Raw genomic sequence first — 26,669 nt, 5'->3', positions numbered from 1 at the left:
TCAAGTTGAGCATGAGACTCGGTGAGTTTGATGAGCTCACCCTTGATGACCCTTGAGCCATTTTCGAGGTGCTCAAAATCCTCAAGGAGTCTAGCATGAGCAACTTCAAGCTTAGCATTTTTAGTTTTGAAATCATTGGCCACCTCGAGTGCTCTATCATAAGATTCCTTTATTCTAGATAATTCTAGAGCAAAGGTCTCCTCAAGAGATTCAGATGTGGTTTGTTCATGTTCAAGAGCTTGAGATAGCTCCGCGATCTCATTTGCGTAATCACGCTCATGAGCTTCCATTTTCTCAATGGTGACCTCATGCTCCTCTAGATGAGATTCCACCTCCTCAATGTATTTCTTGCCTTCAATGGCAATAGACATGATTTCCATGAAGTTGGAACGAGCAAGTTTATTTTTGTGAAGAGCTTTAAAAATCATTTCCCCCTTAGTTTTTAAGGAGGCAACATTATAATTCTCTTCATCATAATCAACATCATCATCATTCTTGCCATCATCAATATCATCACAAGATATATTGAGATTCAAAGTGGGAGATACCTTTGAAGCCTTAGCCATAAAGCAAAAAGCAATCGATGATGATGTAGGATCCCTTGAAGCACCGTTCAAGACCACATCTTGTTCCATGGAGTGTTGGGTTTCCTCTACATTGTTAGCACCACAACTCGAGGAAATACAAGCATTTTTATCATGGCAACAAGATATAGCAAACATATCATCATGAGATTTAGTCAAGCAATTTCTACATGATATGCAAGGACTATCAACACAAGCATGTGAAACATTTGGAGTGCTCGAAGTGTTAAATCCCAAAGAAGGAGCATTGCAATAAGATAGTGATGAAGGATCATCCATAATAAGCATACTATCATCATTGCAATGACCAACACTACTCACCATACCATTACCTTGTGGCAAGCCACATGTAGGTGAAGTAGAAGAAGTTGAGAAGACTATACGGCCGGATGTGGAGGGAGAACAATCATCCCCACAAAACTTGGACACGCCATATTTATCTTGAAGCTTTGTCCACAACTCATGAGCATCCCGGAACGGCATGAGTTGAAATATAACTACATTGCTCAAAGCATTGAAAAGCACATTAGAAGCTTGAGCATTGAGATAAGAGTTTTTCTCATCCTCTAAAGATAATCTTTGAGGATCCTTTGGAGGAGAAAAACCCATATCCACAATTCGCTCTAAATTTGGGTCCATGACCCTAAAGAGATTAAGCATGCGAATTACCCAAACATCAAAAATTGTGCCATTGAAACTAAGAGTGTGAGAGAATCCTAATCCCCTAGTCGACATCTTTACTCTCTAGGCGGTTAAGCCTAACAAAGAGAGACGAGGCTCTAATACCAATTGAAAGATCGTGGATGTCGCCTAGAGGGGGGTGAATAGGCGTTTTAAAATAATTACGGTTTAGGCTTGAACAAATGCGGAATAAACCTAGCGGTTAATTTGTCAAGCACAAAACCTACAACAACTGGGCTCACCTATGTGCACCAACAACTTATGCTAAGCAAGATAGACTACTAGGTGATAGCAAGATATATGATAAGAAAAAATATGGCTATCACAAAGTAAAGTGCATAAGTAAAGAGCTAGGGTAAGAGATAACCGAGGCACGCGGAGACGACGATGTATCCCGAAGTTCACACCCTTGCGGATGCTAATCTCCGTTTGGAGCGGTGTGGAGACACAATGCTCCCCAAGAAGCCACTAGGGCCACCGTAATTTCCTCACGCCCTCGCACAATGCAAGATGTCGTGATTCCACTAAGGGACCCTTGAGGGCGGTCACTGAACCCGTACAAATGGCAACCCTTGGGGGCGGTCACCGAACCCGTACACTTTGGAAACCCTTGGGGGCGGTCACCGGTACCCGTCAAATTGCTCGGGGCGATCTCCACAACCTAATTGGAGACCCCGACGCTTTCCCGGAGCTTTACACCACAATGATTGAGCTCCGAACAACACCAACCGTCTAGGGCGCCAAGGCACCCAAGAGGAACAAGCTCTAGGGTGCCCAAACTGAAGGAAATATGCCCTAGAGGCAATAATAAAGTTATTATTTATTTCCTTATATCATGATAAAAGTTTATTATTCATGCTAGAATTGTATTAACCGGAAACATAATACATGTGTGAATACATAGACAAACAGAGTGTCACTAGTATGCCTCTACTTGACTAGCTCGTTAATCAAAGATGGTTATGTTTCCTAACCATGGACAAAGAGTTGTTATTTGATTAACGGGATCACATCATTAGTTGAATGATCCGATTGACATGACCCATTCCATTAGCTTAGCACCCGATCGTTTAGTATGTTGCTATTGCTTTCTTCATGACTTATACATGTTCCTATGACTATGAGATTATGCAACTCCCGTTTGCCAGAGGAACACTTTGTGTGCTACCAAACGTCACAACGTAACTGGGTGATTATAAAGGAGCTCTACAAGTGTCTCCAAAGGTACATGTTGGGTTGGCGTATTTCGAGATTAGGATTTGTCACTCCGATTGTCGGAGAGGTATCTCTGGGCCCTCTCGGTAATGCACATCACTTAAGCCTTGCAAGCATTGCAACTAATGAGTTAGTTGCGGGATGATGTATTACAGAACGAGTAAAGAGACTTGCCGGTAATGAGATTGAGCTTGGTATAGGATACCGACGATCGAATCTCGGGCAAGTAACATACCGATGACAAAGGGAACAACGTATGTTGTTATGCGGTCTGACCGATAAAAGATCTTCATAGAATATGTAGGAACCAATATGGGCATCCAGGTCCCGCTATTGGTTATTGACCGGAGACGTGTCTCGGTCATGTCTACATTGTTCTCGAACCCGTAGGGTCCGCACGCTTAAGGTTTCGATGACAGTTATATTGTGAGTTTATGCATTTTGATGTACCGAAGGTTGTTCGGAGTCCCGGATGTGATCACGGACATGACGAGGAGTCTCGAAATGGTCGAGACATAAAGATTGATATATTGGAAGCCTATGTTTGGATATCGGAAGTGTTCCGGGTGAAATCGGGATTTTACCGGATTACCGGGAGGTTGCCGGAACCCCCCCGGGAGGTATATGGGCCTTAGTGGGCCTTAGTGGAAGAGAGGAGAGGTGGCCAAAGTGGGCCACGCGCCCCTCCCCCCTTGGTCCGAATAGGACAAGGAGAGGGGGCCGGCCCCCCTTCCTCCTCTCTCTCCTCTTTCCCCCCCTCCGCGAATCCTATTTCAACTAGGAAAGGGGGGGAGTCCTACTCCCGGAGGGAGTAGGACTCCTCCTGGCGCGCCTCCTCTTGGCCGGCTAGCCCCCCCTTTGAGCCTTTATATACGGAGGCAGGGGCACCCCCTAGAGACACAAGTTGATCCACGTGATCATATTCTTAGCCGTGTGCGGTGCCCCCTTCCACCATAGTCCTCGATAATATTGTAGCGGTGCTTAGGCGAAGCCCTGCGACTGCAGTACATCAAGATCGTCACCACGCCGTCGTGCTGACGGAACTCTTCCCCGACACTTTGCTGGATCAAAGTCCGGGGATCGTCATCGAGCTGAACGTGTGCTAGAACTCGGAGGTGCCGTAGTTTCGGTGCTTGATCGGTCGAGCCGTGGAGACGTACAACTACATCAACCAAGTTAACGCTTCCGTTGTCGATCTACAAGGGTACGTAGATCACACTCTCCCCCTCTCGTTGCTATGAATCACCATGATCTTGCGTGTGCGTAGGAATTTTTTTTTGAAATTACTACGAAACCCAACACAAACACCCAAGAGTAATAAGCTTCTCAAACTTCACTTCCACGTATCACTGTGGAGAACTCAAACCGATGCACCAAATGCAATGGCAAGGGCACACGGAGTGCCCAAGTCCTTCTCTCTCAAATCCCACCGGACCAACTAATGCTAGGGAGGAAAATGAGAGAAAGAACAAGAAGGAGAACACCAAGAACTGCAAGATCTAGATCCAAGGGGTTCCCCTCACATAGAGGAGAAAGTGATTGGTGAAAATGTGGATCTAGATCTCCTCTCTCTTTTCCCTCAAAAACCAGCAAGAATCCATGGAGGGATTGAGAGTTAGCAAGCTCAAAGAAGGTCAACAATGGGGGAAGAACACGAGCTAAAAAGATAAGGTTCATTGGGGAAGAAGACCCCCTTTTATAGGTGGGGAAAAATCCAACTGTTATGCTCACAGCCCGCACAGAGCGGTACTACCGCTCCAAGGAGCGGTACTACCGCTAGGGAGGAAGTACCCCTTTGAAAAACAACAGCGAGTAGGCAAAAGGCCAGAAGAACCGCCGGAGCGGTACTACCGCTCGTCCTCACGGTACTACCGCTCGACCTCACGGTACTACCGCAAATGGTAGCGGTACTACTGCTTGCGAGCGGTACTAAAAGAAATACATCCGGGCCTACCACCGCAAGACTTGGGACGAGTTTTTGGTCCGGAGCGGTACTACCGCTGTAGGAGCCGCGGTAGTACTGCTCTGGAGCGGTAGTAAAAAAATATATCCGCTCCAATTCGCGGTAGTACCGCTGCAGTCTTTTCAGAACACCAAAACTGCCACAACTTTTGCAAACGGACTCCGAATTCGATGAAACCAAGTTTGTTGGAAAGCTAGCAACAAGGGCTAACACAATCTTCAAAGAAATATCAATAAGAGTCAAATGAGAAAAGGCCCATAAGAAAATGGTGAGAACCCTTCCTCGAAAAAGACCGGTAAAACCTCCAACACCGAAAACATCATAGAAGACACATGCGAACTCCGTTTTCGATGAAACCAAGTTTGTCATCAAGATGACCATAAGCTCTAAGACTCACAAAGAGAACCAAACAAGAACCAAGAAAGATGATGCAAGGATGCAATGGTTTGAGCTCTCTACTAACGATACGATCAAGCTACCAACTTGAGAGCCCCCCTTGATAGTACGGCAAACGATCCTATAACCCGGTCTCCAAACTACCACCATGAGACCGGTAAAATAGAAAACCTATCAAGGGCAAACCTTTGCCTTGCACATGGTCCACTTGAGCTAGATGATGACGATCTTGACTCCCTCAAGTTGGACCACCTTTCTTGATTGCGTTGGCTCGATGAAGACTAGATGATTGCTCCCCCATAGTCCACTATGGGTGAGCCACTCTTCGGCACATCTTCACAAGTCCATTGTCACCACAATGGATGGCAAGCTTCAAGCACTTGATCTCTTCACGATGATCCACTTGAACTTGCACACGGCAATCTTGATGACAATCACCACTTGATGTCATCCTCTCCATGGGTTGAGTGATATCTTCCCCTTGACACAAGCCCATGAACACGTACCTAACCCCACGTAGAACTCTCACATAGACCATGGGCTAGTACACAAAGCACAATGGACAATGCTTACCAAACCATGGGATCACTTGATCCCTCTCGGTACATCTTCTATGCTTTGTGAGTTGATCAACTTGATTCACTCTTGACTTAGTCTTGATCAACCTTGAATCTTTCCAACTCTCTTCATTTGGATGATGTCTTGAAGGTAAACATGAATGATCACACAATCTTCTTCTTCAAGACATGCTTGCAATAAGCTCAACTCTCACATGACCAAGCTTTGGATAATTCCTTAATAGCACCTTGGTCAACCCATAAACTCCTTGAAACCAACACATGGACTCCAAGAAAAGCCTATGGACAAAACCTTCAAATATAACTCAAGGCAATCATTAGTCCATAGAGATTATCATCAATTACTAAAACCAAACATGGGGGAACCGCATGTTCTTTCAGAAACAACACAACCCAAAGCTTGCCTAGCCCGAACTCCAACCAGGAAAGAGGAGGAGACGAGACATAGGACACCCAGGCCGCATCACGACCAACGCTAGTCACCCCTTGTCATGTGGTTACGACTCTAGAACCGACAAGATCAATGTACCCCCATCGTAAGTCCCTAGAAGAGTCGGCAGGTGGGTTGCAGAACACAGCCGAGCCTAAGGAAGGAGCCATGGAGGAAGCGACATACGATGTCATACGTAGCTTACCGGATGCCACGCCCTGAGAAGCAGCCCGCACCAAGCACCACATCCAACACCTCAAGATTCAACACCAGGGACGCCGCAAGCAAACGTCTTCATGAAGGGACGACATCGTGACACGGCCGCCATCCGATCCGGAGAACTAGATCTAGAGTTTTCCCTTGTGCTCAAAGAGGGGCGCAAAGAAGGCATTGTCAACACCTTCACGAAGGGGATGACATCGCAGGTGTTGCCGCTTCTAGGATCTGAGTAAGGATTTCACCCAAAGTCGGGTGTCCAAGCAATCCTAAAGCCGCTCGATCAGGACCCAGAGATCTGAAGACCAAAACATTGGCTAGAGTCACTACCATAGAAAGGTGAGTTCCGCCCGTTGGCGAACGAAGGTGACACCGGCGGGCATGGTCGGACCCACCACCAACACGAACCCTACTACAGGCACCTCAGCCGCCACTAACCGCCCAACTAAACAACATGAATTAGTGACAAGACCCTTAGACCAAATGTTGCACAGGAAAAAAAAGGAGAATTTGGGGGGCAAAGGGGTGTTATATGGAATTTTTGCGGCACAACCCTATGCTCCGAAGGATAGAGATCTTATGTCTCAAAATGCAAGAATCCATTTTCTAAAATTGTAGGCGTTAACTTGTTCTCTATTTCTTTTCATGGCAGGACTAAAATAGGTTATGCACATCATTAACCCTTATTTTAGAGACTATGAGACTGAGCCGACATATCTTGTGATTCACGAATTGACATTAAAAACCTTGTAGTAGACTGACACACCTTAAAAGAATAGCACCGGAAAGTTTGAAATAAATGTAAGAAAATGCCATCCCTCGTGCCAAATTTAGGACTTGAAGATGGGTGGACAGATTCCACCATAAGGAACCTAGTCATGCGAGCTGTGCTCAGTTCGCCGCATGACATTATGTGTCATTTCGTTCACACAGTTCTAAAAACGCAGGAAAAAAACACAAGAATTGGATATTGATTGCATATGTAAAGCAGAGGACTGGAAAACATAGAAATTTTGTAGGCTCAGGCGTTTGGTTCACATGAATCCTAATAAACATAGTCAAATGAAATCGAACCATATGAAAAGGGTGTAATTAGCATGTTATTGCGTCACTAAGGATCTCAGTCTTATTCTTCGTGCGTAGAATTCCGAAAAAGAGGTCCTAATGGATTAAAAAATTCCTGCGTTTTTCCTCTGAATCCGAGACCACATAATTTTTTTCTTCACTTGTACTTTGCTACATTTCTTTGAACCAAAGGCCTGAACAGTCCCATCGTAGTTTTTTCCTCCTGTTTTTATGCGTTTCTTTCACTTTTTCTTTGAACCAGTCAAAAGAGGCCTTAAAATGCTTTCTGAACAACTTATGACACATCTAGATATACTTTAGCAAAACTGTATTTAATCCAACGGCCTTGGTGACGCCACATGCATGCTATCCGCTTGCTCTTACTACCCACGTTTCTCTCCCGTGGCCGTGCCGGTGCCCACCGCACCATCCACCAGAGCGTTTATTACTCGAGGAGTCGTCAGGCAGGATCACATCATCAACAACTCCTGTTTCGTACTCCATCCTATCCGTCCGTCCGTCCGTCCGCTCGGCCTCCAGACTCCAGACTCGAGGGAGTCCAGGGGCAGAACGGTCACTCGGCACGGGCACCCCCCTACAAAGCTGGTCTCCTTTTAAAGCCCGCGGTGGCAGACCTCCCTACCCCTGTGACAGAGGAGAAAACAGAGGCGCCCGGCCCCGCCCCGACACAGCGCGTCCGAAGCCGCCAGGACACAAACCACCGCCCCGCCTGCCTCCTCCCTCTCCTCCCCGGCGCCAGCCGCCGCCTCCGTCCTCCTCCTCGTCGTCGTCTCCTCCTACCCCCGAAAAGGTAGGTCTCCTCGCCTCCGCCGCACTCGTTCGTTCGAGAGGGCGGTTCTTGGTCGGTCACTCCGGGGAGCAACATGCGGCGAGGCTGTCGGTCCGGCGCGGCCTCTTTTCTGGGCGCTGCTTGGCCGGACATGGCAGCCGCGGAGTTTAGGAAGTTGTTTAGGATCTTTGCTGCCCTCGCCGGATCTCGAGCCTAGGAGGGGTTTGGGCGTTCCGTTTGCCGCCTCTTTTTCCTGGCCTGAATTTTCTTCTTCTTTACTCCGGTCGCCGTTACTGCGCGGCTCGCCTTGACCCCCGGCTCCTGCTCTGCTCGTGCGCTGCTGTTGCCAGTAGTTAGCTTCCATGGCGTCTCTGCGCTGTGCTTATGCTATTTTTGAGCCGTGTTGTTTTTATTTACCGTTGCTGATGTTTTCCTTGCTTGAAGTTCAGGCTGAGATCGCCGGTTCGCGGGCCATTTGATTTTGGCGCGCGGTTTCTACTTTCTAGCCGTGCTTCCCATGGCCGGGTCCATCGCGGCCGCGGCCTTCTTCCCGGGGCCGCCGGCGCCGCCCAAGAGCGCCCTCGGCGAGCGTCCGGACAGCCTGGACGTCCGCGGCATGGCCGCGAAACAGGCCTCGTCGTCCTCCGCCGTGAGGGCCGCCAGGACGCGCGCCCACGCGGCCGTCCCCAAGGTGAACGGCGGCGGCAAGTCGGCGCTGGCGGACGCGGAGCACGACGCCATGCCCTCGGCGGCGCAGCCGAGGACGTTCTACAACCAGCTGCCCGACTGGAGCATGCTCCTCGCGGCCATCACCACCATCTTCCTGGCCGCCGAGAAGCAGTGGACGCTGCTCGACTGGAAGCCCAAGCGGCCCGACATGCTCGTCGACACGCTGGGCTTCGGCACCATCGTACACGACGGCGTCATGTTCAGGCAGAACTTCTCCATCAGGTCCTACGAGATTGGGGCTGACCGGACGGCGTCCATTGAGACGCTCATGAACCATCTGCAGGTGAGTTAACCGCCGCGATTTTCGAGGCGTCATAAGACTGCTCTATCTGGTCACTGGGCACTGACATAACATATTTCTTGGTCTGACGACGCAGGAAACTGCACTCAATCATGTGAAGGTCGTTGGGCTGCTAGGAGATGGCTTCGGTTCGACGCCGGAGATGAGTAAACGGAACTTGTTCTGGGTTGTCAGCCAAATGCAGGCCATCGTCGAGCGTTATCCATGCTGGTATATCTCACACACCAGCATTTCCCTATATAATTTGAGCTTGAGTAGGTTTTACAATAATCTTGGAACGATCGGTGCAGTTAAGGGTGGTTTTCGAGTGGTTTAACAAATGAATGTGAAAGGGATGCATCATGATACTCTGCTTTAAGTCATAACTATTAGGTCAGCAATTCCCATCTGTCACCGTGCGTGCAGGCAGAGCAGACTTTCAGTAGTAATTGATGCAGAGAGGCCTTCTTTGAATCTCTTAATGTCATGTGTTATATTTATTGGCAGATGTTCAAAAGGGTTTTACTTTTGTTAGCTGGAAGTTGCATGTCGCCAGCAAGAGTTGCTTTCCTATTGTTTTAATTCGGGTTTCATTGCTCTGCAGGGGTGATACTGTTGAGGTGAACACCTGGGTTGGTCATCATGGTAAAAACGGGATGCGTCGGGACTGGCATATACGTGATTCTGTGACGGGCCTTACAGTACTGAAGGCGACAAGGTTCAAATTTTATTCACTCATAGATAACAAAATCACAAATCCTTTTAGTATTAGCTAATGCTGCTCGGATTTGTTTTTCATCTGCCCCACATATTCACAGAGTCACAGTTTCGACATGCCGCTGTCATCTATGCATTCTAATTTTCGTTAAATTTGCAGTAAATGGGTTATGATGAACAAGGTTACTAGAAGGCTTGCAAGAATTCCAGATGAAGTACGGACTGAAATAGAGCCGTTCTTTTCTGAGTATGCTGCTATTGATGACCAAGACAACCGAAAATTTCCAAAACTGCCGGAGCATGACCGTGCTACCTCAGCCAAATATGTCCGGACAGGCCTGACGGTAAGTTTTCCACACACACATACAAGAATTCAAATATATTCTATCTTCTTACGCTGTTTACTTATTATCACATATATGATGCAGCCACGGTGGGCTGATCTTGATATCAATCAGCATGTCAATAATGTTAAATACATTGGCTGGATCCTTGAGGTAAAAGACAAAGTTTGCTTCTTTATTTGTACTGTAGTTGAGTGTGCTACGTTCAGAAGCTGTTTTGATTTAATCTTATATCTGTGAACACTCCATGGAGGTTGCCTAGTGCTTTCTGCTGTCAATTAAGTTGTCCTGTGGTGGACCATACCCTTGTGTAGTTGTGTGGGTGCACATAAAGTGCTGTTAATGCCTACACTTCTCAAACAAATGATTTGCTACCACGTTTTATTTCCTACTCCCTCCGTCCCACAACGTAAGACGTTTTTGCAAGTTGTTTTAGCTTGCAAAAAGGTCTTACATTGTGGGATGGAGGGAATATGTGTTTGTTGCTAGAATTTTAGGAGCCAACTGTTTTTAAAAAGTTAAAAAACACTGGAACTCTAGGTGCTTGAGGGGCTCAAAGTCAGTCTAACTATAATTGGACTTTACAGGAAAACTATATAACATAGCACCTTGCCAAATATCCCAGATCGCGCCTACGCTACTACTAGCGTGTGCACTTACCTATTCCCAACATAAGCAATCGTTATCCCCAGCTTTTCAAAGTATAGGTTGGAGAAGAAATGTATTTTCTGATAAGTTAACTATGTTAGGTTGGTCACCTAGGTACCTAATAACCATGTTGCTCACTTGTGTTGCTTTCGTAAAAGATCTTGACTGGAATCCTTTAATACAACTTGTCTGCATGCCATTCGTTCGTTTTTTTTCTGTCAAAGAACTTGTGCATCAAGACAATGGCCATGTGTCTGATTGATAATATGCATGTGTCGCGTGATAACCATATCATTCGTTGGAGGATTACACATTCAGAAACAAAGAATAATCATTTGGTAATTGGCCTGCAAACCGCAAACAAAGTGAAACAGACCTAAAACAGCAGAAAAGAAATGAGGAAAGTTGACATTTAATTAGTGCGTGCTATACTGAAATATATCGATACATTTGCAGCACTGCAGCTTAACCCAAATTTCTTTTTTCCCCCTCTCAGAGCGCGCCAATCTCCATCCTGGAGAACCATGAACTGGCGAGTATAGTCCTGGACTACAAACGGGAGTGCGGCCGGAACAGCGTCCTGGAGTCGCACACCACGGTGCACACCGACTGCGCCGACGAGTCCGGAGAAACAACTCTGCACTGCGAGCATCTGCTGAGCCTGGAGTCAGGACCGACCATCGTGAAGGCCCGGACCATGTGGCGGCCAAAGGGGGCCAAGTCCCAGGAAACGGCGGCTCTGTCGTGGTGATTTTCGGCGGGGACGGTTCGGTCAAGCCCGGAGCAACCACCCGTACGCGTTCTCTTCTGGAAAAAATCACACATTGCACATACATATGGACGCCTATAATCCCATCATGGCATCGCAACCGGATGCCAAAATTATATACATATACATAGAAAGGAAGTGTGTGAAGGTGGAGGGGGTCAGGAGGGTATAGGAGATCGATCAGAAGCAGAGAAGGCAAATTGGTGTTGTAATTATCAGAGTTTGTAGCTACTGCGGTGTGATGGGAGGTGAATGCTTCCCACATCACACCTGGGGTCTGTCTGTCTGTCTGTCTGGCTGGGGCTGTGTCTATATTACGAGCCCCTGAAGGCAGCCTGTTTTATACTTACTGAACTTTAAGCTCATATATTGTATTGATTTTATTGTAAAATGCGACCCGAGAATCGCTTCTTGCTCTTGTCCTGGTTGTTGCCGAAACGTGTTGAAACTTGAGATCCTGGGTCTTGAGCTGTCCAACCTTGTTTTTGTCGAGCTTCTGAGCCGACCAGCGTTGAGATGGTGCGGCTGCTAAATGCTTTCAAGAGTTGCCTCGACCTGCCTGCGTAGTTGGAGCAGGCAAGGCAGGCAGCTTGACGTGAGCAATGATGGGCTCAGCTTATTTTATCGGGGTTGACACATCAAATTTGAAAAGCAATTTCTGTGCAAGAACATGCAGACTCCTAAGGGCTCATCTGGTTCAAAGGAATAGGAAATTTTCCTATAATAATGTTACTATTCATGTCTTTGGTTCAAAGAAACGGGGCGAAGGAAGATTGGAGGAATTTTTTCCTGTGATCCCAGTTCCAAAGGAAAAACACCGAAGTTTTCCTTTGACAATGTTCATCAGGATTTCGTGTGTTTTCCAGTTCCAGTGAAACAAACAGCAAAGTTGACAGGATCCCTTCAGATGCAGTTTCTCGGAGACTGTACTATTGGCATGACCAGCCTTTTGGTAGTCCATGCATGAACGGACCTGCACATAGCATATTTTTTGGATAAAGAATATTTCATTTAATTGATATATCGAGGTGATACAACCGCATTGAAGAATGCTCGGCCCTCTGCATAGCGCGATGCACACAGCCAACATGTCCAACAAACTTAAAAAATAAGTATCGTTTTGCAGATAGTATATAATTAAGGAACGCCTAGCTTTTCTTGCTTGTCAAGCTTCTGGAGCCGGAGCTTCTCGTGCAACATTCAGCGGAATTATATTGTACTGCCTCTGTTGACCTGCAGCACAATCTAGCGTGGTCTGAGACCTGCAGGCGGCTTGTGGATCGAGTCAAGCGGACCTCCACACGTGAAAGTTATTATGCCGGGATGAGATGCTAAACATGTCTTGTCACAAGGCGTTGTTGGTGGTAGTTGCAGTTTGGTGACCTAAGTTAATGAGGACAAACGAGGATTAATTGGTTGCGTGGAGTTCATGGTGGTGGATAAGCAAGGGTCAATGCTATTTGATTGGCCCCTTGATGTGGATATGCCGTCGCCTCGATCGATCTTTTCCGACGATTGATTTGCCGTTGAGTGTTTCTCGGTGATCTGCAGGTGGCCGCTGCTATGGCTCAGTAGTTTTCCTCTGAAAACCTTATTAGGTGAGTATCCCTGCGCTCCTTCTTAGACTACTCACCGTGGGAGTAACATAGATAGTAACATCACACATATTTAGATAGAATAGATGATGTGGCAAGCAATAAATAAAGAAAGAGAAGCATATGGTAACATAGCTAGTTACTAGTAGTATGCGTAACATCACACATATCAAGACAATGTGAGTCTATAGCTTAATCAATGAAGTGTTGCATGTTATCACACATATGTTACTCCCCACTATAGAGGTAGTAACATAGAGTAGTAGCATGGGCATGTTACTACTCTATGTTACTACCCATTGTGGCTAGTCTTAGAAACGACCCCTCGAAACACTGAAAGACGCAGGTAGCACAGGCAAAAAGGGCCCGGTGCCGGCAGACCGCAACCTAGACCTAAATTTTCCTTGGCCAATAATAATCCGCATCCGCTTTCAACCGTCTCACAACATGTAGGAGAGGGATGGCTGCGGAGGTCTTGCTCTCATGAATGCGCAACACATGATGAATACTGCTTCGATCCAAAATAAGTGTCGCAGTTTTGAGCCGAGGTTCGGAGGGAGCAGTTGACATTCCTTCGGAGTTCCAGCATTTTTGCACTTTGTAAATGCTCTCACCATTTCATCACTGCTCCTGCCTGCCATATTATCATGTTTGTTTGAAAACCAAAACAATCAATCACACCTTGCTTGCAGGAATTAACAACTCTACCTGGCAAGAGTATCCAAACCTCTGGACAGAAAGTTATGTAGGCTTGGCAAAGGGAATGAGTTACTGATCTCCCTCTTCCTAACACTCACCTGCCAAAAAAGGACACTGAACAACCACGCATATATATAAGCTAGTATCATCTTAATCCTGGTGTTCCTATCATCAGCTTAACCAATCAAGCTCAAGATGCCTGCTGGTTGCAAGACCATTTTCATGAGGATACTTCTCATCTCTTGCATTCTGCTCCCCCTTGGGTTTCTTTCTCTTGCACCGCCTCTACCCGCGGCTAGCTCGAGGAGCGCACGAACGTCTGGATACATTGTTATCACTGGTAATCTGCTGAAACTCTCTGTCTTATCATGATGCTTTCCGCAGCTTATGTAAGCTTTGACATGCTTTCGGCTATTAGGAGAGATTGTGCCGCCATGTTTTGCTTTGCATCATCAGCCTTCAAACAGTCGTAGAATACATACATTGTTACAAGTCATGCTGAGGTTACTGATTTTCTTGAATGAACTGATACTATTTACAGGTTGCAACAATTACTGCAGTGTGGCCTGCTGCTACTGTAACATCCACAGGTTTCCACCTGTTTGTGAAAAGTGCTGCGAGTAATATCAAGTCTGTAAAACCGTATCAGGATGTGTCTTCACTTTGCCCATCTTGGGAACAAGACAGGAGATACTCCCGGTGTGCTGTCTTGGCATGATTTTGTAGCAAATAGTACATCGGAAAGTCTAAGTTTTCAGTTGTGCTGTATGTTACTTTTCCAATAACACTGTTACGTTTGTTACTTTGAAGCAACATGATCTGAATATGACAATATCAGAGTATCAGACCCACCCATGGCAGTTCTAGTTAAATAACATACGGTTTCAGGTTCGGTATAAGCCAGAGTATCAGTAGCTCAAAAAGCATGGAAGATAACATGACACAAGTAAAACAGCTATCATTAGCTTAATTTCACCACCAAATGATTTGAGGACTACTTATCCACAGATAATACAGGCAGCAACTGAAGTAACCAACGAGTCCAGTAAGAACTAAAACAATCTATGATAGTGCTACATGTACAAATTGCAAATGAAAACTTTTGTTCAAGAGGAAGTATTACCCAATCTATATTTTTCTTTCTGAGTTGTCTCCGAAGCGCCAAAGTAAGCCTCCAATAATATTGTTTATGGAATGAGAAGCCATTGGGACTATGATGCTTGAGGAAGCTATGGTTGCTAAACCATAGGCAAGGCCTACAAATGTTGCCCTGCAAACACAAAAAAGATATTTCGATATAACAACGCACAATAGTAAATTTGGGTGGTAATACCCTGGTAATTGGCATGTTTTAAGAACTGCGAACAAACCTATGGACCTTACACTTTTTTTCAATTCTACTAGACATGTTTGAAAGTACAGCGGGGAGAGCGGTTACCAGACTGCAAATGAATATTTCCTGCCGTTGCCCAAGTGAAGAACGCCGAAAAATACACCAGTTGCTAGAGCACTTATCCAATTCAATCCAAAAATTGGCATCAATGCACCTCGAAACAGGAACTCCTGATATCAAAATTAGACTTGAAGCTTTATTCTCGAGAAAATAAATATTCTTGAATAAAGTTTTAAAGAAACATATATGCTTACTTCGCTTATTCCAGGGAGACAAGCAACTACTATGTAATCCAGAGATTCCAGGGAAGTAAGGATCTACCAGGTAAGAATAAAACATTAGAAGTTAGTGTCTAAATAAGGGGACTTTCACTAGCTAATACCGTTTGGTAAGTTTGCCAAGGGCCCAGTTAATTTGAAAATGACATCACAGTCGCAAAAAAAAATTGAAAATGACATCAGAAAAGAGCGGAACTAATAAAAATAAGTCAGTTTATACAAAGCTACATAGATTGTGACTGGTAATTGTGTACGTGCAAGGCATGTATCGATTAATATAAATAAAATTTAATAAAACACAAGTCTTGTTGTCCATTGTATAATTCATGCAAATTCACAAGATCCTTTATGAAATCTTTAGGCAAATATGCAAGAAGCAATTGTAAGTAAATGAGACTATTCAAAGGCACATACCTGTGTATTTGCAGCTTCACTGGAATCTCTGAAATCGGGCCATGTCTGCAGCAGAATGTATCTGGTAGACGATATCAATATTACGAGTCCAGCGACCAACTCGAGATGCCAAGTTTCAAAATTGACTGCAGGAAAGCACTGGATCAGTTTGCTTGGGGACATTTGGCCGACTTAACACAGGGGTTACATGACATGTCGTTCATTTCGTAACAGAACAAGGAGCAAACTGACATGATATGGCTGTAGGGTCAGCAAATGGCAATCCATTTGAAGATGCAATGTGTGATGCCTGTAAAAGTGACAGTAGGACATTTTGATCACCAGAATGTTCTGCCATACTATAGAGTACTACTACAAACACAATGTTTTTGGGTTCAGAGTGCAATATTTTTATAGGCTAGTTTAGCCTGCAAAATGTAGCAGTACTACAAACACAATGTTTTACCTCACGAAGAAGGAGACCTGCTGCAAGCAGCAAGCCGGATGTGAGAGTGCAGGACTGAAGAACAGCACCCCTTGGGGCACCTGCAACTTTGCCATCACTAGTAGCATCACCATCGCCATCGAGACCGAGGATGGTGGCGGGGTTTTCGCCGTTGCTCGGAGAAGCTTCCTCGGCGATCAACGCTGGGCCTTTGGGCAGATTCCGGGCGCGCCTCCGTTTCCTCTCATTATTCTTTGTTGCAGATACTCTGAACACCTTCAGTGTTTATCAGGTAAGTAAGGTCTGGTTGTCACTGATAGATACACGGGGAACTTACTGAAACTTTTTGACGGTTCAGTGTGCAAGACGTACAGCGCGTGGGACTGAACGTGGCTGTTGGTAGGTAACAGCTGCGATCTGGCGTTTCCAACCTGTTCAAATATGATCTGCCAATGTAAGGACATCAAAATGATGATCGAATGCACATGTACATGATGGAATTAGGTGGCTGAAAAAGGAAGGTATATGCCAAGAAGACGGACGGAAGATTCCGGAGTAACCGGAAAAACAACTGCCAGGTGCGGATTTCATCCCAAGAACTTGAATCAGGGCAAGAAAAAGAGGGACATGGATGGTAGATTATGCACACCTTGGAGGGGCAGCGCGCTCGCTGCGAGCATCATCATCCGCAACGGATGGCCACGATTTTAAGCTCTAGGATTAGGGAGAGAGGAGACCGAGATTGGAGCCGGCTCCTCGTCGGCTAAGTTAGGCCATATCCACCACACAAAGCACATCTCGTCTGCTTACTACTAGGAGTACTTCTTGTTGCTGCTCACTCTGCGTCCTGCTTTTTTTTACTCCACACGAATGAGTGTCCAGGTCAGGGCTCATATCTGCTGCCAAGAGTTCAGACTAGAGGCTGGGGTGGTGTTTTGTGGTCCAGAGTTGTACCGCCCCATGGTATCTGACCTTTTCTTTATGAAGTAACTGTGCCATTCATTAAGCAATAACGAGTTACAAAAATATTCCACAAAAAAAAACGAGCTATAAGAACATACGCACACAGAAACTAGTACTACAAGGAGAACGGAAAAGCAGATGCCTTAGAAACACTGTAGAAAGGACCACAAGCAAACCGGTCCCTCTCGCGTCGCCTCCCCTGCGGGCGACTCGGGAGGGCTCCACCGCCGCCGCCGCCTAGTCCCTCCAGCACCCTTCTCCCCCTCCGCCGCTGCCGAGGGTCGGCGCCTGGCAAAGCCCGTGCGTGCGACGGCGGCGGCGGCGGGTCTCTCCTCCCATTCCCGGATCCACGGCGGCGCAGGCGTCCTGATCCGCGGGGTGCGGCCCTCCCGACAGTGTGGCGGATCCCAGAGGCGGCGGACTCGTGGCGGTGCACCGGTGCCTAGATCCATGGGTGTGGGACTCCCGGCAGCGTGCGGGCTCCCAGTGGCGGCGGGATCGGTCGACAGCGGGCTTGGGCGATGGTGTCGGCCGCGCGGTGCCGGATCTCGTTGCTTGCGGCGGGTCTCGCCACTCCGGCCTTCGTGGAGGAACCTGGACCAGGGGCGGCGGCCCCGTTAGGAGCGACGACGTCCTCGGCTGGCGACGTTCACGGCGTCTTGACCGCGTGGGCGGCGAGTCGTCGGTGGATCTCCTCCGCACTGCAGGCTCTCTCCCGCTGCACTTGGTGGCTTACGATTGCGGTCGTCGGTCTCGGTGCGTTCGCCGGGGTTGGTAGCTAGAGGTGACATCAGACCGGAGGAAACTCTGGATGACTCGTTCATCACGACGGTGGCGACGACCAGGGTCGTCGTTCTCCTACTTGTAGGCGACGTCGAGGTCCCTGCCCTCCACCCCGACCCCATGCCCGAGAAAAAACCCTAAATCTCCTTAGATTGGGCGGCAGCGGCACTGCGTGTGTCGTGCCCTGCTTGGAGGCGCCGCCTGGGGCGTTTGGGTGCTCGGTTTGAGGAACTGCAGGCGGATGGGATGGGACCAGTGGCAGCAGGTGGTGTTTCGTGTCAGAGGAGCGGCATGGCATCTGGCACGTCGACAACGGCGGGTCTCAGCGACATGGAGTAGCGGGGTCTCGCTGGTGGGCGTGTGATGATGGACGAGCGCAGGATGGTGGCGTTGTCTGGCGTCGTGGTGGCGTCGACGGCAGCTAGACCGGGTAAGGTAGATGCAGCAGTACAACACTGAAGATGGATTGGTGGCAGGTGGCTGCGGCGGCCTCATACCTGGCAGGTGTCCTGATTGAGGAATGCGTCGGACTAGTGGGTGCCCCATACCTGACAGGCGTTCTGGTTGGTACCTCAGGTCTTAGATGTTAGGTTTGGCTACGAAATATGTTTGGTATTAGGCCCAGACTATCAGCATCCCTACATCAACTGGATATGAGTAGCGACAGATGTTGCCTAGACGATGACTTTAGTCTTACTGTTGTATGACTTTGTAAGGTTTTATGTGAATAATTAATAAAGTGGCTGCATGCATCGTTCAGATGCAGAGGCCGGGGGTCCTCCTCCATTTCTAAAAAAGGCCTACCTTTTCTATTTTGCGAAAAAGGGTCTACCAGCTGCCGCTAAGTTCCAACGTCATCGAGACGCCCATCAGAATAGAAGCCCAGCCTTTATCAGTGAGTTGCAATGGGAACATCTTAACATCCCCGGGCAGAATCTGTGCAATCCAAGCATTCTAGAACACCATCCACCTGCAACTGCTTTCTCTCTTGCAGCTCTTTCATAGCAATGTCCTTCTTGTTTGGAGGCTAACCCAGGCATCCATCACTCTCATCCAAAAGAAAAAAGATGCCAACACAGTTGCAAGATCGAGGGTCTCGCATCGCCGGAGAGGGGTCGCACCATCGCATGTTGCGAGCAGCAAGGTCCATATCTCGATGTGGTCCATTGAGCGGGGATTGACTCTGTGTTAGCCCGGCCCCGAATTCGCTGAGCTAGGCAGACGAGGTGAGAGAAGAGAATCGGATCCGCTGACTATGAGCTAGGCAGACGAAGTGATGAGTTTGACTACAAGATGTTTGACCCTATAGCAAGAAAAGTTGTGAGAAGCCATGATGTTGTGTTTGTACAAGACCAAACAATTGGGAATATTGTGAAGACAAAGGGGCAGGTTCCTCCTTAGCAGTAGCAAGACATGATTGATTCTGACCCAGTTCCTACAGCTCCAACTCCAATGCAAGTTGAAGTAGATGTAGAAGATGTACCAGATGATGTACATGTTGGTGCAGGTGAAGAAGATGCTTCCCAAAAGCAGCATAAGTATGATGTTAAAGTTGATGATCCTGATCGGTAGGAAGCACCAGTGCCTAACAAGCCACCAACTGCTCCACTGAGAAGATCCAATAAGGGTCGAATTCCTTGCAGCAGGTATCCCACAAATCAATACATGGTGTTATTATCTAATGGTTCAGAACCTTGGTGCTTTGCAGATGCAATGGAAGATGAGCACAAGGAGTGGAAAAAGTCTATGCAAGAAGAGATGGACTCCTTGCATAAGAATCATACTTATGAGCTGGTGAAGTTGTTCAAGGGCAAGAAATTTTTGAAAACAAGTGGGTCTACAGAATCAAGTAAGAATAGCACGCATCACATCCAAGATACAAGGCCAGGTTAGTTGTAAAAGGATTCAGTCAGAGAAAAGGCATTAACTATGATGAGATCTTTTCTCTGGCTATGAAGATGACATCCATTAGAGCAATCCTTGGCATGGCAGCAAGTCTCATCTTAGAGGTTGAGCAAATCAATGTGAAGACGTCATTCCTTCATGGTGAATTGGAGGAAGAAATATATATGGAGCAACCCGAGGGGTTTCTTATGAAAAGCAAAGAAGACTATGTGTGCAAGTTGAAGAGAAGTCTTTATGGCCTGAAACAAGCACCAAGACATTGGCACATGAAGTTTGAAACTGTCATGGGGGAGCAAGGTTACAAGAAGTGTAGATCAGACCATTGTGTGCTTATTCAAATAGTTCTCGGGTCATGATTTTATCATATTGTTGCTATGTGTTGATGATATCCTAATTGTTGGCATGAATGTCTCTAGGATTGCTAAGTTGAAGAAGGAGTTGAGCAAATGCTTCGCCATGAAAGACCTAGGTCTAGCAGAGAACATTCTCGGGATGAGAATTGGGAGAGAGAGAAAAAATTCCAACAAGTTGTACTTGTCTCGAGAGAAGTATATTGAGAAGGCACTTCAATGGTTTAGGATGGACAATACTAAAGTTCTGAATTGTCCACTAGCAGCCCATTTAAAGTTGAGCACCAAGCAGTGTCCTACCACTGATGAGAAGAAAACGGAAATATATATTATTCCTTATGCTTCAGCGGTTCAGAGTTTGATGTATGCTATCTTATGTACAAAGCATGATATGCTCATGCGGTTAGTACTGTGAGTAGACTTATGTCTAATCTAGGAATAGCTCATTGGGAAGCTGTGAAGTGGATTTTGAGATATCTCCGGGGCAGCTCTAATATGAAGCTTTGCTTCGGTGATGGTGAGCCCAAGCTAATTGTCTTTTTAGATTCTGATATGGCCGAAGATGTTGGCAGAAGGAAGTTTATTTCATGTTACCTGGTTACCTATATGCAGGGGAAGTGGTGTCATGGCAAAGCAGGCTGCAAAAGTGTGTGGCATTGAATACATCTGAAGTTGAATTTATTGTAGTAACAAAGGCGAGCAAAGAGCTATTGTGGCTGAAATTGTTGGCTTGTGAGCTTGGTTTTAAACAAGACAAGCATGTGATGTTTTGTGACAACCAAATAGCATCCACTTGAGTAATAATGCAAACATTTATTCAAGGTCTAAGCATTGAAAATGTGTAATATTCCAAGCAAATGAAACTTGAGAAGGTTCACACCTAGGACAATGGGGCTGATATGTTCACCAAGGTGTGGTGACAAGGAAGAAGCTCAACGTATGCCGCCGACTCGCTGGCATGGCTGCTGAAAGGCAGTGAGACCCTCTATGATGTTAGGATGGGGAGTTTGTTGGGCAAACTCCCTCCATATGGAGGTGTGTTGGCAACCCAACATGAGCCCAATAAAGTCCAACACATATGGATCGTTGATCTGATTTGCATCCAACGGTTGTGAGTGGTTTCTAGTGAAGGGAGTAGAGAAGAAAACCCTAGCCACTCCATCCCTGCCAGTGGTGGTTGCCATTGTGAGAGTGAGAGACATCACACATAAGAACACAAACTGTGAGAGAGAGGAAGTAGAACAGGAGGTGCTGTCCAGATTTACTGCTTCTGACTAGACACTATTCAAGCTGGTGATTGGAGGCTCAAACATGTTTGGATTGATCCTAAGCTTGGTGAGCTCATTCCTTACCTCGAGTAGTTTGATCTGGTTAGCTGGTTTGAGGATTGGGTCAGTGGGGCATTAGATTTGAGAGTGATTTTGTCAGCTCCCACTGCAGTTTTAGAATAGAGTTGTTTTGAGAGACAAAAAGTTTGGGAAAACAAACAATGTCTGATTAAGCTACAATTTTGAGGACATTTCAGAACTCGTATGTCTACTTCTCCGTCAAATTTGGTACTGTTTGGTTTAGTGGTTTGAGAGTAGTTTGCAAAATATTGAAGAGGAGAGAAGTTGTGTAAATTCTGCTTTGTTGAAATCTTGCCTCTTGTGGTTGTTGTTGCAGTTGTCGGTTGGCAACGTGGAAATTGTCTTGTAAATCTCTCTAAAGGTTTAAAAAAGGCTCTGCCCTCATCGTTCTTATGATGAAGCTATGTAGATTGGTCGGTTCATAGTCGTAATTTTTTACCCCTCAATTTGAGGAGGTTTTTTCACGTTAAATGATGTGTCGCATGTGCATTTTATTTGTGTTATTCAGCTACTTGTCGGTTGAAGCTGTTCGAACTTGGCTGTCTAGTGTGCATAGTTGTCGTGTCGGTGAATTTATGCATCGCATCTTTGCATTCCACCCTCGACAGGGTGGAGATGGGGTGGAGAGGAGCAGCCGGTCCAGCCTGCGTCGCACGATGGTTCCAGAAGGAGTGCCGGAGACCATGTGTCGGATCGGTTCAGAGAACGACTATCATCTGACCGTCCATCTTTTTATCCAAGGCCCAAATATTGTACTGAGACAAGCAAAAAGAAATCAGGCGCATGAGGCCTGAGACTTGAGGTATAGGTGGTCGGGAAAATTTTGTTTTTGTCACTCTAACTTTTGTCTATTTTGCTTATACCAAAATATACTTTGACATATCACTTTTGCCACTTTTAGTTTTAACAATACATCACAAATGTCATTCCATGGCAAAAGCAATGACTTTTCATTTCACTTTTGCCATTCTTAAGTTTTGATACAATTGCCACTTTAAAATTATTGTTTTTGCTACGGAATGACAATTTTGATGTATTATCCAAAACTAAGAATGGTAAAAGTGAAATGTCAAATTCTAGAGTGACATAAATAAATTGGTCAAAAACTAGAGTGACAAAAACAAAGTTTTCATAGGCGATCCCATAATTCACACTCATACGAAAGACACATAATGTAGAGCAAACCAAAGTAGGTGCCGCTTATTCAAGCTTGAGTACGTACACGGCATTTATTTAGTCCCAGTACATATCCGGGATATACATGACCCCGTACGTATGCTGTATGCAGCAAACTTGTCTTACTCACTTATTAGCGGATCGAATCCACCACTTACTTAGTGGTTGGCGACGAGCTGCTGCGCCTGGGTCTCATACTTGAACAGGTAGGGGCTCATCTTAGAGCTATCCGCCGAAAAGATGAAGATCCCCGGCAGCTTGCCCTGCCGCTGGAGCTCCTTGGCGCCGCTGATGCCTTGATCCGGCGAGAGCAGGCCGGTGACGTTGCCGGTCTTGAAGCTGGCGAGCAGCTTGGTGCCGCCGGAGCCGGGGTAGTTGCGCGCCTGCTCGTCGTAGAACTGCACGTAGTACTGGACGACGGTGTTGGCGCCGTAGCCGTAGAACTGGAAGTTGACGTAGTCGATGACCCCGGAGTACTTCCTCCACAGAGCCTGGTAGTACTTCTGGTTGACCGGGAGCTCGTAGGGCGCGATGGAGGTGCGGATGTTGGGGAAGCGGGCCTTGAGCTGGGTGAGCAGGCGGCCGATGCCCTCCACGAAGGTGTCCACGTCGGTGCCGAAGTGCTCGTAGTCCACGTCCACGCCGTCCAGCCCGTACTGGTTGATCATGGCGGAGAGGGAGGAGACGGCGTTGGCCACCCACGAGTCGACGGAGGTCGGGGCGTAGGTGGCGTTGACGCCCGTGTTCTGGACGGTGTCGCCGCCGATGCTGACCATGATGCTCAGGTTAGGGTGGGCCGCCTTGGTGGCGGCCATGGCGGCCGGGGTGAGGTTGCCCGTGTCCCAGAACGGCTTGAAGACGCCGTTGGTCGGCGTGGGCTTGGACTGCTGGCTCGCCAGGTAGTCGATGGCGAAGGCGAGGATGAAGTGGAAGCTCACGCCGGTGTTCACGGGCACGTCGGAGAACCGGACGCCGGTGAACTGCGCGCCGATGTACTCCCGGAAGAGGTACCCGTTCGTCATGGCTGGCTCAGCTCAATGGATCGAATGAAATCTAAGTAGCTCAGTGGATCCAATGACATGCAGGCTAGACATTGTCCGAATTTATAGCGGCCGTGCGCTGGCTCGCGTGTGGCCGCTTTGCATGCCACGTACTACGTCCGCGAAGGTCTGGAGCGAGTCAACAATGGCGTGCTGCTAGTTTCCACATCTGTGAGAAGTGTCGTTGTTTTGTTTTGACGGATCTCCGGGCGACGCGCGGGAACATCACACGTTAGCTCTCATGGCAGCGACTCTGCTTCTGAACCTGAGGCTTAAACGCTCGAGAGATTTCCATGCTCCGATCGAAGTTGATGACAGTACACCGAGGCGACTACGACATCACATATCCGTTCAGACGCGGAACCTTCAGACTACGAGGGTGCTTGTATCAAGGGATTATTTTAGTCTGACTAAAAATAATCTTTTTAAGAGACTAAAATTCCAAGCACCTCTGACTAAAAAGAGGCTAAAATTAGTCTTAAAGACTAAAATATTTTAGTCAGGGGTACTCCTATTAAAATATTAATTAGTCCTCTCCCTCCTCATTTAACTCCTCTTCTTTAACACAGGCGAGTTCTGGATTGGTGGTTTGGAGGATAATAAATGCTTATTAACTTGATTTTAGTCTTTTTAATATTTGGATCTAAGCATGAATGAGGCTAGCAAATTTTAATTCCATTATTTTTAATCATGAGACTAAAACATATCCAAGCATCCTCTATATTGTACACTGGACGAGATCGTCAAGCCCGAATTTCCCTCGTGGGTTGTCGGCACACTCTCTTCGGGTATTAATTTGTTAGGCCACTTTCCAGCATTTTTTGTTTGTTAGGTCACTCGTAAGCGTAGAATTCCACCTTACACGAGCATACGGTATTGACCGGTCATACAGGATGTCAAAGTTTTTTTCCAGTTACGATAATGAAGGGCGAAGGCACATGCATGGTACTCTCACTGAGTGTGACGTCTCAACAACAAATTTTAGCATGGTACTCTCCCTGATCCCAAAAAATGAATCTCCTGAACTCATTACTCGGTACAGCCCCATTAGCTTATGCAATGTAATATATAAGATCATCTAAAAAATACTTGCTGCCCCTCTGAAAATTATTCTTCCAAAGATTACTTCACCATATCAGAGTGCTTTTGTCCCGGGCAGACTTATCACAGATAATGTGCTTGTCGCTTATGAGTGTGTGCATAAAATAAAAAATAAAAAGGAAGGTCAGACCGGTTTGTGTGTTGTGAAACTGGATATGCATAAGGCCTATGACATGGTTGAATGGGTGTTCTTAAGGAATATGATGATCAAGCTTGGTTTCCATGAACAGTGGGTCAATTTAGTTATGAATTGTGTGAGCTCTGTTAAGTACACAATCAGACATAATTCTCAGGAAACAAAAAGTTTTACACCTACGAGATGTATTAGGCAAGGGGACCCTCTCTCCCCTTACCTCTTTTTACTGTGTGCAGAAGGATTGTCAAGTCCATTGATGCATGAGGAAGAAGCTGGAGGCATTGATGGGATTAGAGTGTGCAGAAATGCACCATTGGTGTCACATCTACTTTTTGCCGATGATTCTTTAATTCTCAAGAAGGCACATTTGTTAAATGCAGCTTCCTTGCAACAAGTACTTGATACATATTGTGCAAACTCTGGTCAGTTGGTGAGTAGAGCAAAATCTAGTATATTCTTTAGTCCCAATACTATTAATGTTGCTAGAACTTAAATATGTAATGAGCTCCATATAAATAAAGAAGCTTTATCTAATCGTTATCTAGGTCTTGCTGCCTTATTTGGAGCTGACCGTAGTGATTGCTTTAAGCACTTTCTCGACCGAATTCGAGAAAAGATTAATGGATGGAATGAGAAACACCTCTCGATTGGTGGAAAGGGAATTTTGTTGAAAGTTGTTGCACAATCTATCACTGTATATGCTATGTCAGTCTTCAAATTACCCAAGGGGCTATGCAAGTATATTATGGTCCTTATTGCAGGATGTTGGTGGGGTGACGGTGAAGAAAATAAAAGAATACATTTGTATGCATGGTGGAAGCTATGTGTTCCAAAAAATATTGGTGGGATGGGATTTCGTGATCTGCATAGTTTCAACCTAGCGATGCTTGCAAAAAAAAGTTTGGCGACTTATCGAATACCAGATTCTATTTGTGCCTAGATTTTGAAAGCAAAATATTACCCACATTGTGAGATCTCAAAGCAGGACCAAAGAATGGATCCTCCTTCACGTGGCAAAGCTTTGTTGCCGGCATCCAAACATCCAAACGAGGCTACATTTGGCGAATTGGAAACGGTGAGAGTGTTAATATTTGGACGGACCCTTGGGTCCCATCTAGTCCTAGCAGGATGATTATCACTCGATGAGGTCATCAACTATTAACAAAGGTTAGTGAACTCATTAACCCCATTACTGGCGGATGGGATGGGGAGTTGGTTACTGCTACCTTTGGTTTCATTGATGCATGTAGGATTATGCTAATCCCACTAAACATAGGTGTTGGTGATTTCGTTGCATGGAATTCAACACGAAATGGAATCTTCTCCGTCTGCACGGCCTACCATTTAGAATGGAACCACCAATTCGGAGGTAGATCAATATCTATGGCTGCTCCTGGACCATCTACTAATAATCCAGTTTGGAAAAAGCTGTGGGAATTGAAGATTCCCAAGAAAGTTCAGATTTTCTGTTGGAGGGCTCTTCGCGGAATCCTTCCATTAAAAAGCATCCTAACCAATCACCATATTGGCCATGAAGGTCATTGTCCCATTTGCAAAACAAGGAGCTGAAGATGTCAGACACCTCCTGTTCACTTGTGACAAGGTTGTTTTATCTTTGGGAAAAACTAGGGCTTGTGAACCTAATTCAAGAAGCTCTT

The 26,669-nt window shown here is 46.3% G+C and overlaps 3 protein-coding genes across 8 annotated transcripts; 1 reads left to right on the top strand and 2 right to left on the bottom strand.

The window, feature by feature from the left end:
- The first annotated feature begins 7,755 nt into the window (after positions 1-7,755).
- LOC125521347 (palmitoyl-acyl carrier protein thioesterase, chloroplastic-like) lies at positions 7,756-11,823 on the top strand. Its single transcript, XM_048686414.1, has 7 exons — positions 7,756-7,939; positions 8,368-8,930; positions 9,025-9,158; positions 9,532-9,645; positions 9,805-9,988; positions 10,073-10,141; positions 11,133-11,823. Exons 2-7 carry the CDS (start codon positions 8,436-8,438, stop codon positions 11,385-11,387), a joined length of 1,251 nt encoding a protein of 416 aa, XP_048542371.1. The 5' UTR covers positions 7,756-7,939; positions 8,368-8,435; the 3' UTR covers positions 11,388-11,823.
- A 1,346-nt stretch (positions 11,824-13,169) lies between these two features.
- LOC125520365 lies at positions 13,170-17,145 on the bottom strand. Of its 6 annotated transcripts, none has more exons than XR_007288657.1 (10): positions 16,751-16,830; positions 16,581-16,639; positions 16,230-16,484; positions 16,016-16,073; positions 15,785-15,909; positions 15,347-15,409; positions 15,138-15,262; positions 14,823-14,969; positions 13,709-14,518; positions 13,170-13,634 (listed from the first exon to the last, which is right to left on the bottom strand). XR_007288657.1 is itself a non-coding variant. In XM_048685270.1 (9 exons), exons 1-8 carry the CDS (start codon positions 16,892-16,894, stop codon positions 14,828-14,830), a joined length of 864 nt encoding a protein of 287 aa, XP_048541227.1. In that variant the 5' UTR covers positions 16,895-17,145; the 3' UTR covers positions 13,170-14,518; positions 14,823-14,827. The 6 variants fall into 6 exon arrangements, 4 of the variants coding, with proteins under 4 accessions (XP_048541227.1, XP_048541225.1, XP_048541226.1 ...); XR_007288658.1 differs by having other exon boundaries at positions 13,170-13,630; XM_048685270.1 differs by lacking the exon at positions 16,751-16,830 and adding an exon at positions 16,858-17,145 and having other exon boundaries at positions 13,170-14,518.
- Positions 17,146-22,733: 5,588 nt separating this feature from the next.
- On the bottom strand, positions 22,734-23,824 carry LOC125523686 (chitinase 1-like). The gene has a single exon (XM_048688745.1). It carries the CDS (start codon positions 23,754-23,756, stop codon positions 22,893-22,895), a length of 864 nt encoding a protein of 287 aa, XP_048544702.1. The 5' UTR covers positions 23,757-23,824; the 3' UTR covers positions 22,734-22,892.
- Between the last annotated feature and the right edge of the window lie 2,845 nt (positions 23,825-26,669).

The sequence above is a fragment of the Triticum urartu genome, chromosome 7, assembly GCF_003073215.2.
Source record: "Triticum urartu cultivar G1812 chromosome 7, Tu2.1, whole genome shotgun sequence".
In the NCBI taxonomy this organism is placed as follows: domain Eukaryota; kingdom Viridiplantae; phylum Streptophyta; class Magnoliopsida; order Poales; family Poaceae; genus Triticum; species Triticum urartu.
This window is presented reverse-complemented; position numbering and strand designations above follow the sequence as displayed.

Bases quoted from the DNA above. Each gene is read 5' to 3' on its own strand.
- LOC125521347 (XM_048686414.1), top strand. From the start codon at position 8,436: ATGGCCGGGTCCATCGCGGCCGCGGCCTTCTTCCCGGGGCCGCCGGCG. The intron at 9,159-9,531 runs GTATATCTCACA...ATTGCTCTGCAG, and splicing joins GTCGAGCGTTATCCATGCTG to GGGTGATACTGTTGAGGTGA. The intron at 9,989-10,072 runs GTAAGTTTTCCA...TATATGATGCAG, and splicing joins ATGTCCGGACAGGCCTGACG to CCACGGTGGGCTGATCTTGA.
- LOC125520365 (XM_048685268.1), bottom strand. From the start codon at position 16,799: ATGAAATCCGCACCTGGCAGTTGTTTTTCCGGTTACTCCGGAATCTTC. The intron at 16,074-16,229 runs GTAAAACATTGT...TCACTTTTACAG, and splicing joins CAGGTCTCCTTCTTCGTGAG to GCATCACACATTGCATCTTC. The intron at 15,410-15,784 runs GTATGTGCCTTT...CTTACCTGGTAG, and splicing joins GTGAAGCTGCAAATACACAG to ATCCTTACTTCCCTGGAATC.
- LOC125523686 (XM_048688745.1), bottom strand. From the start codon at position 23,756: ATGACGAACGGGTACCTCTTCCGGGAGTACATCGGCGCGCAGTTCACC.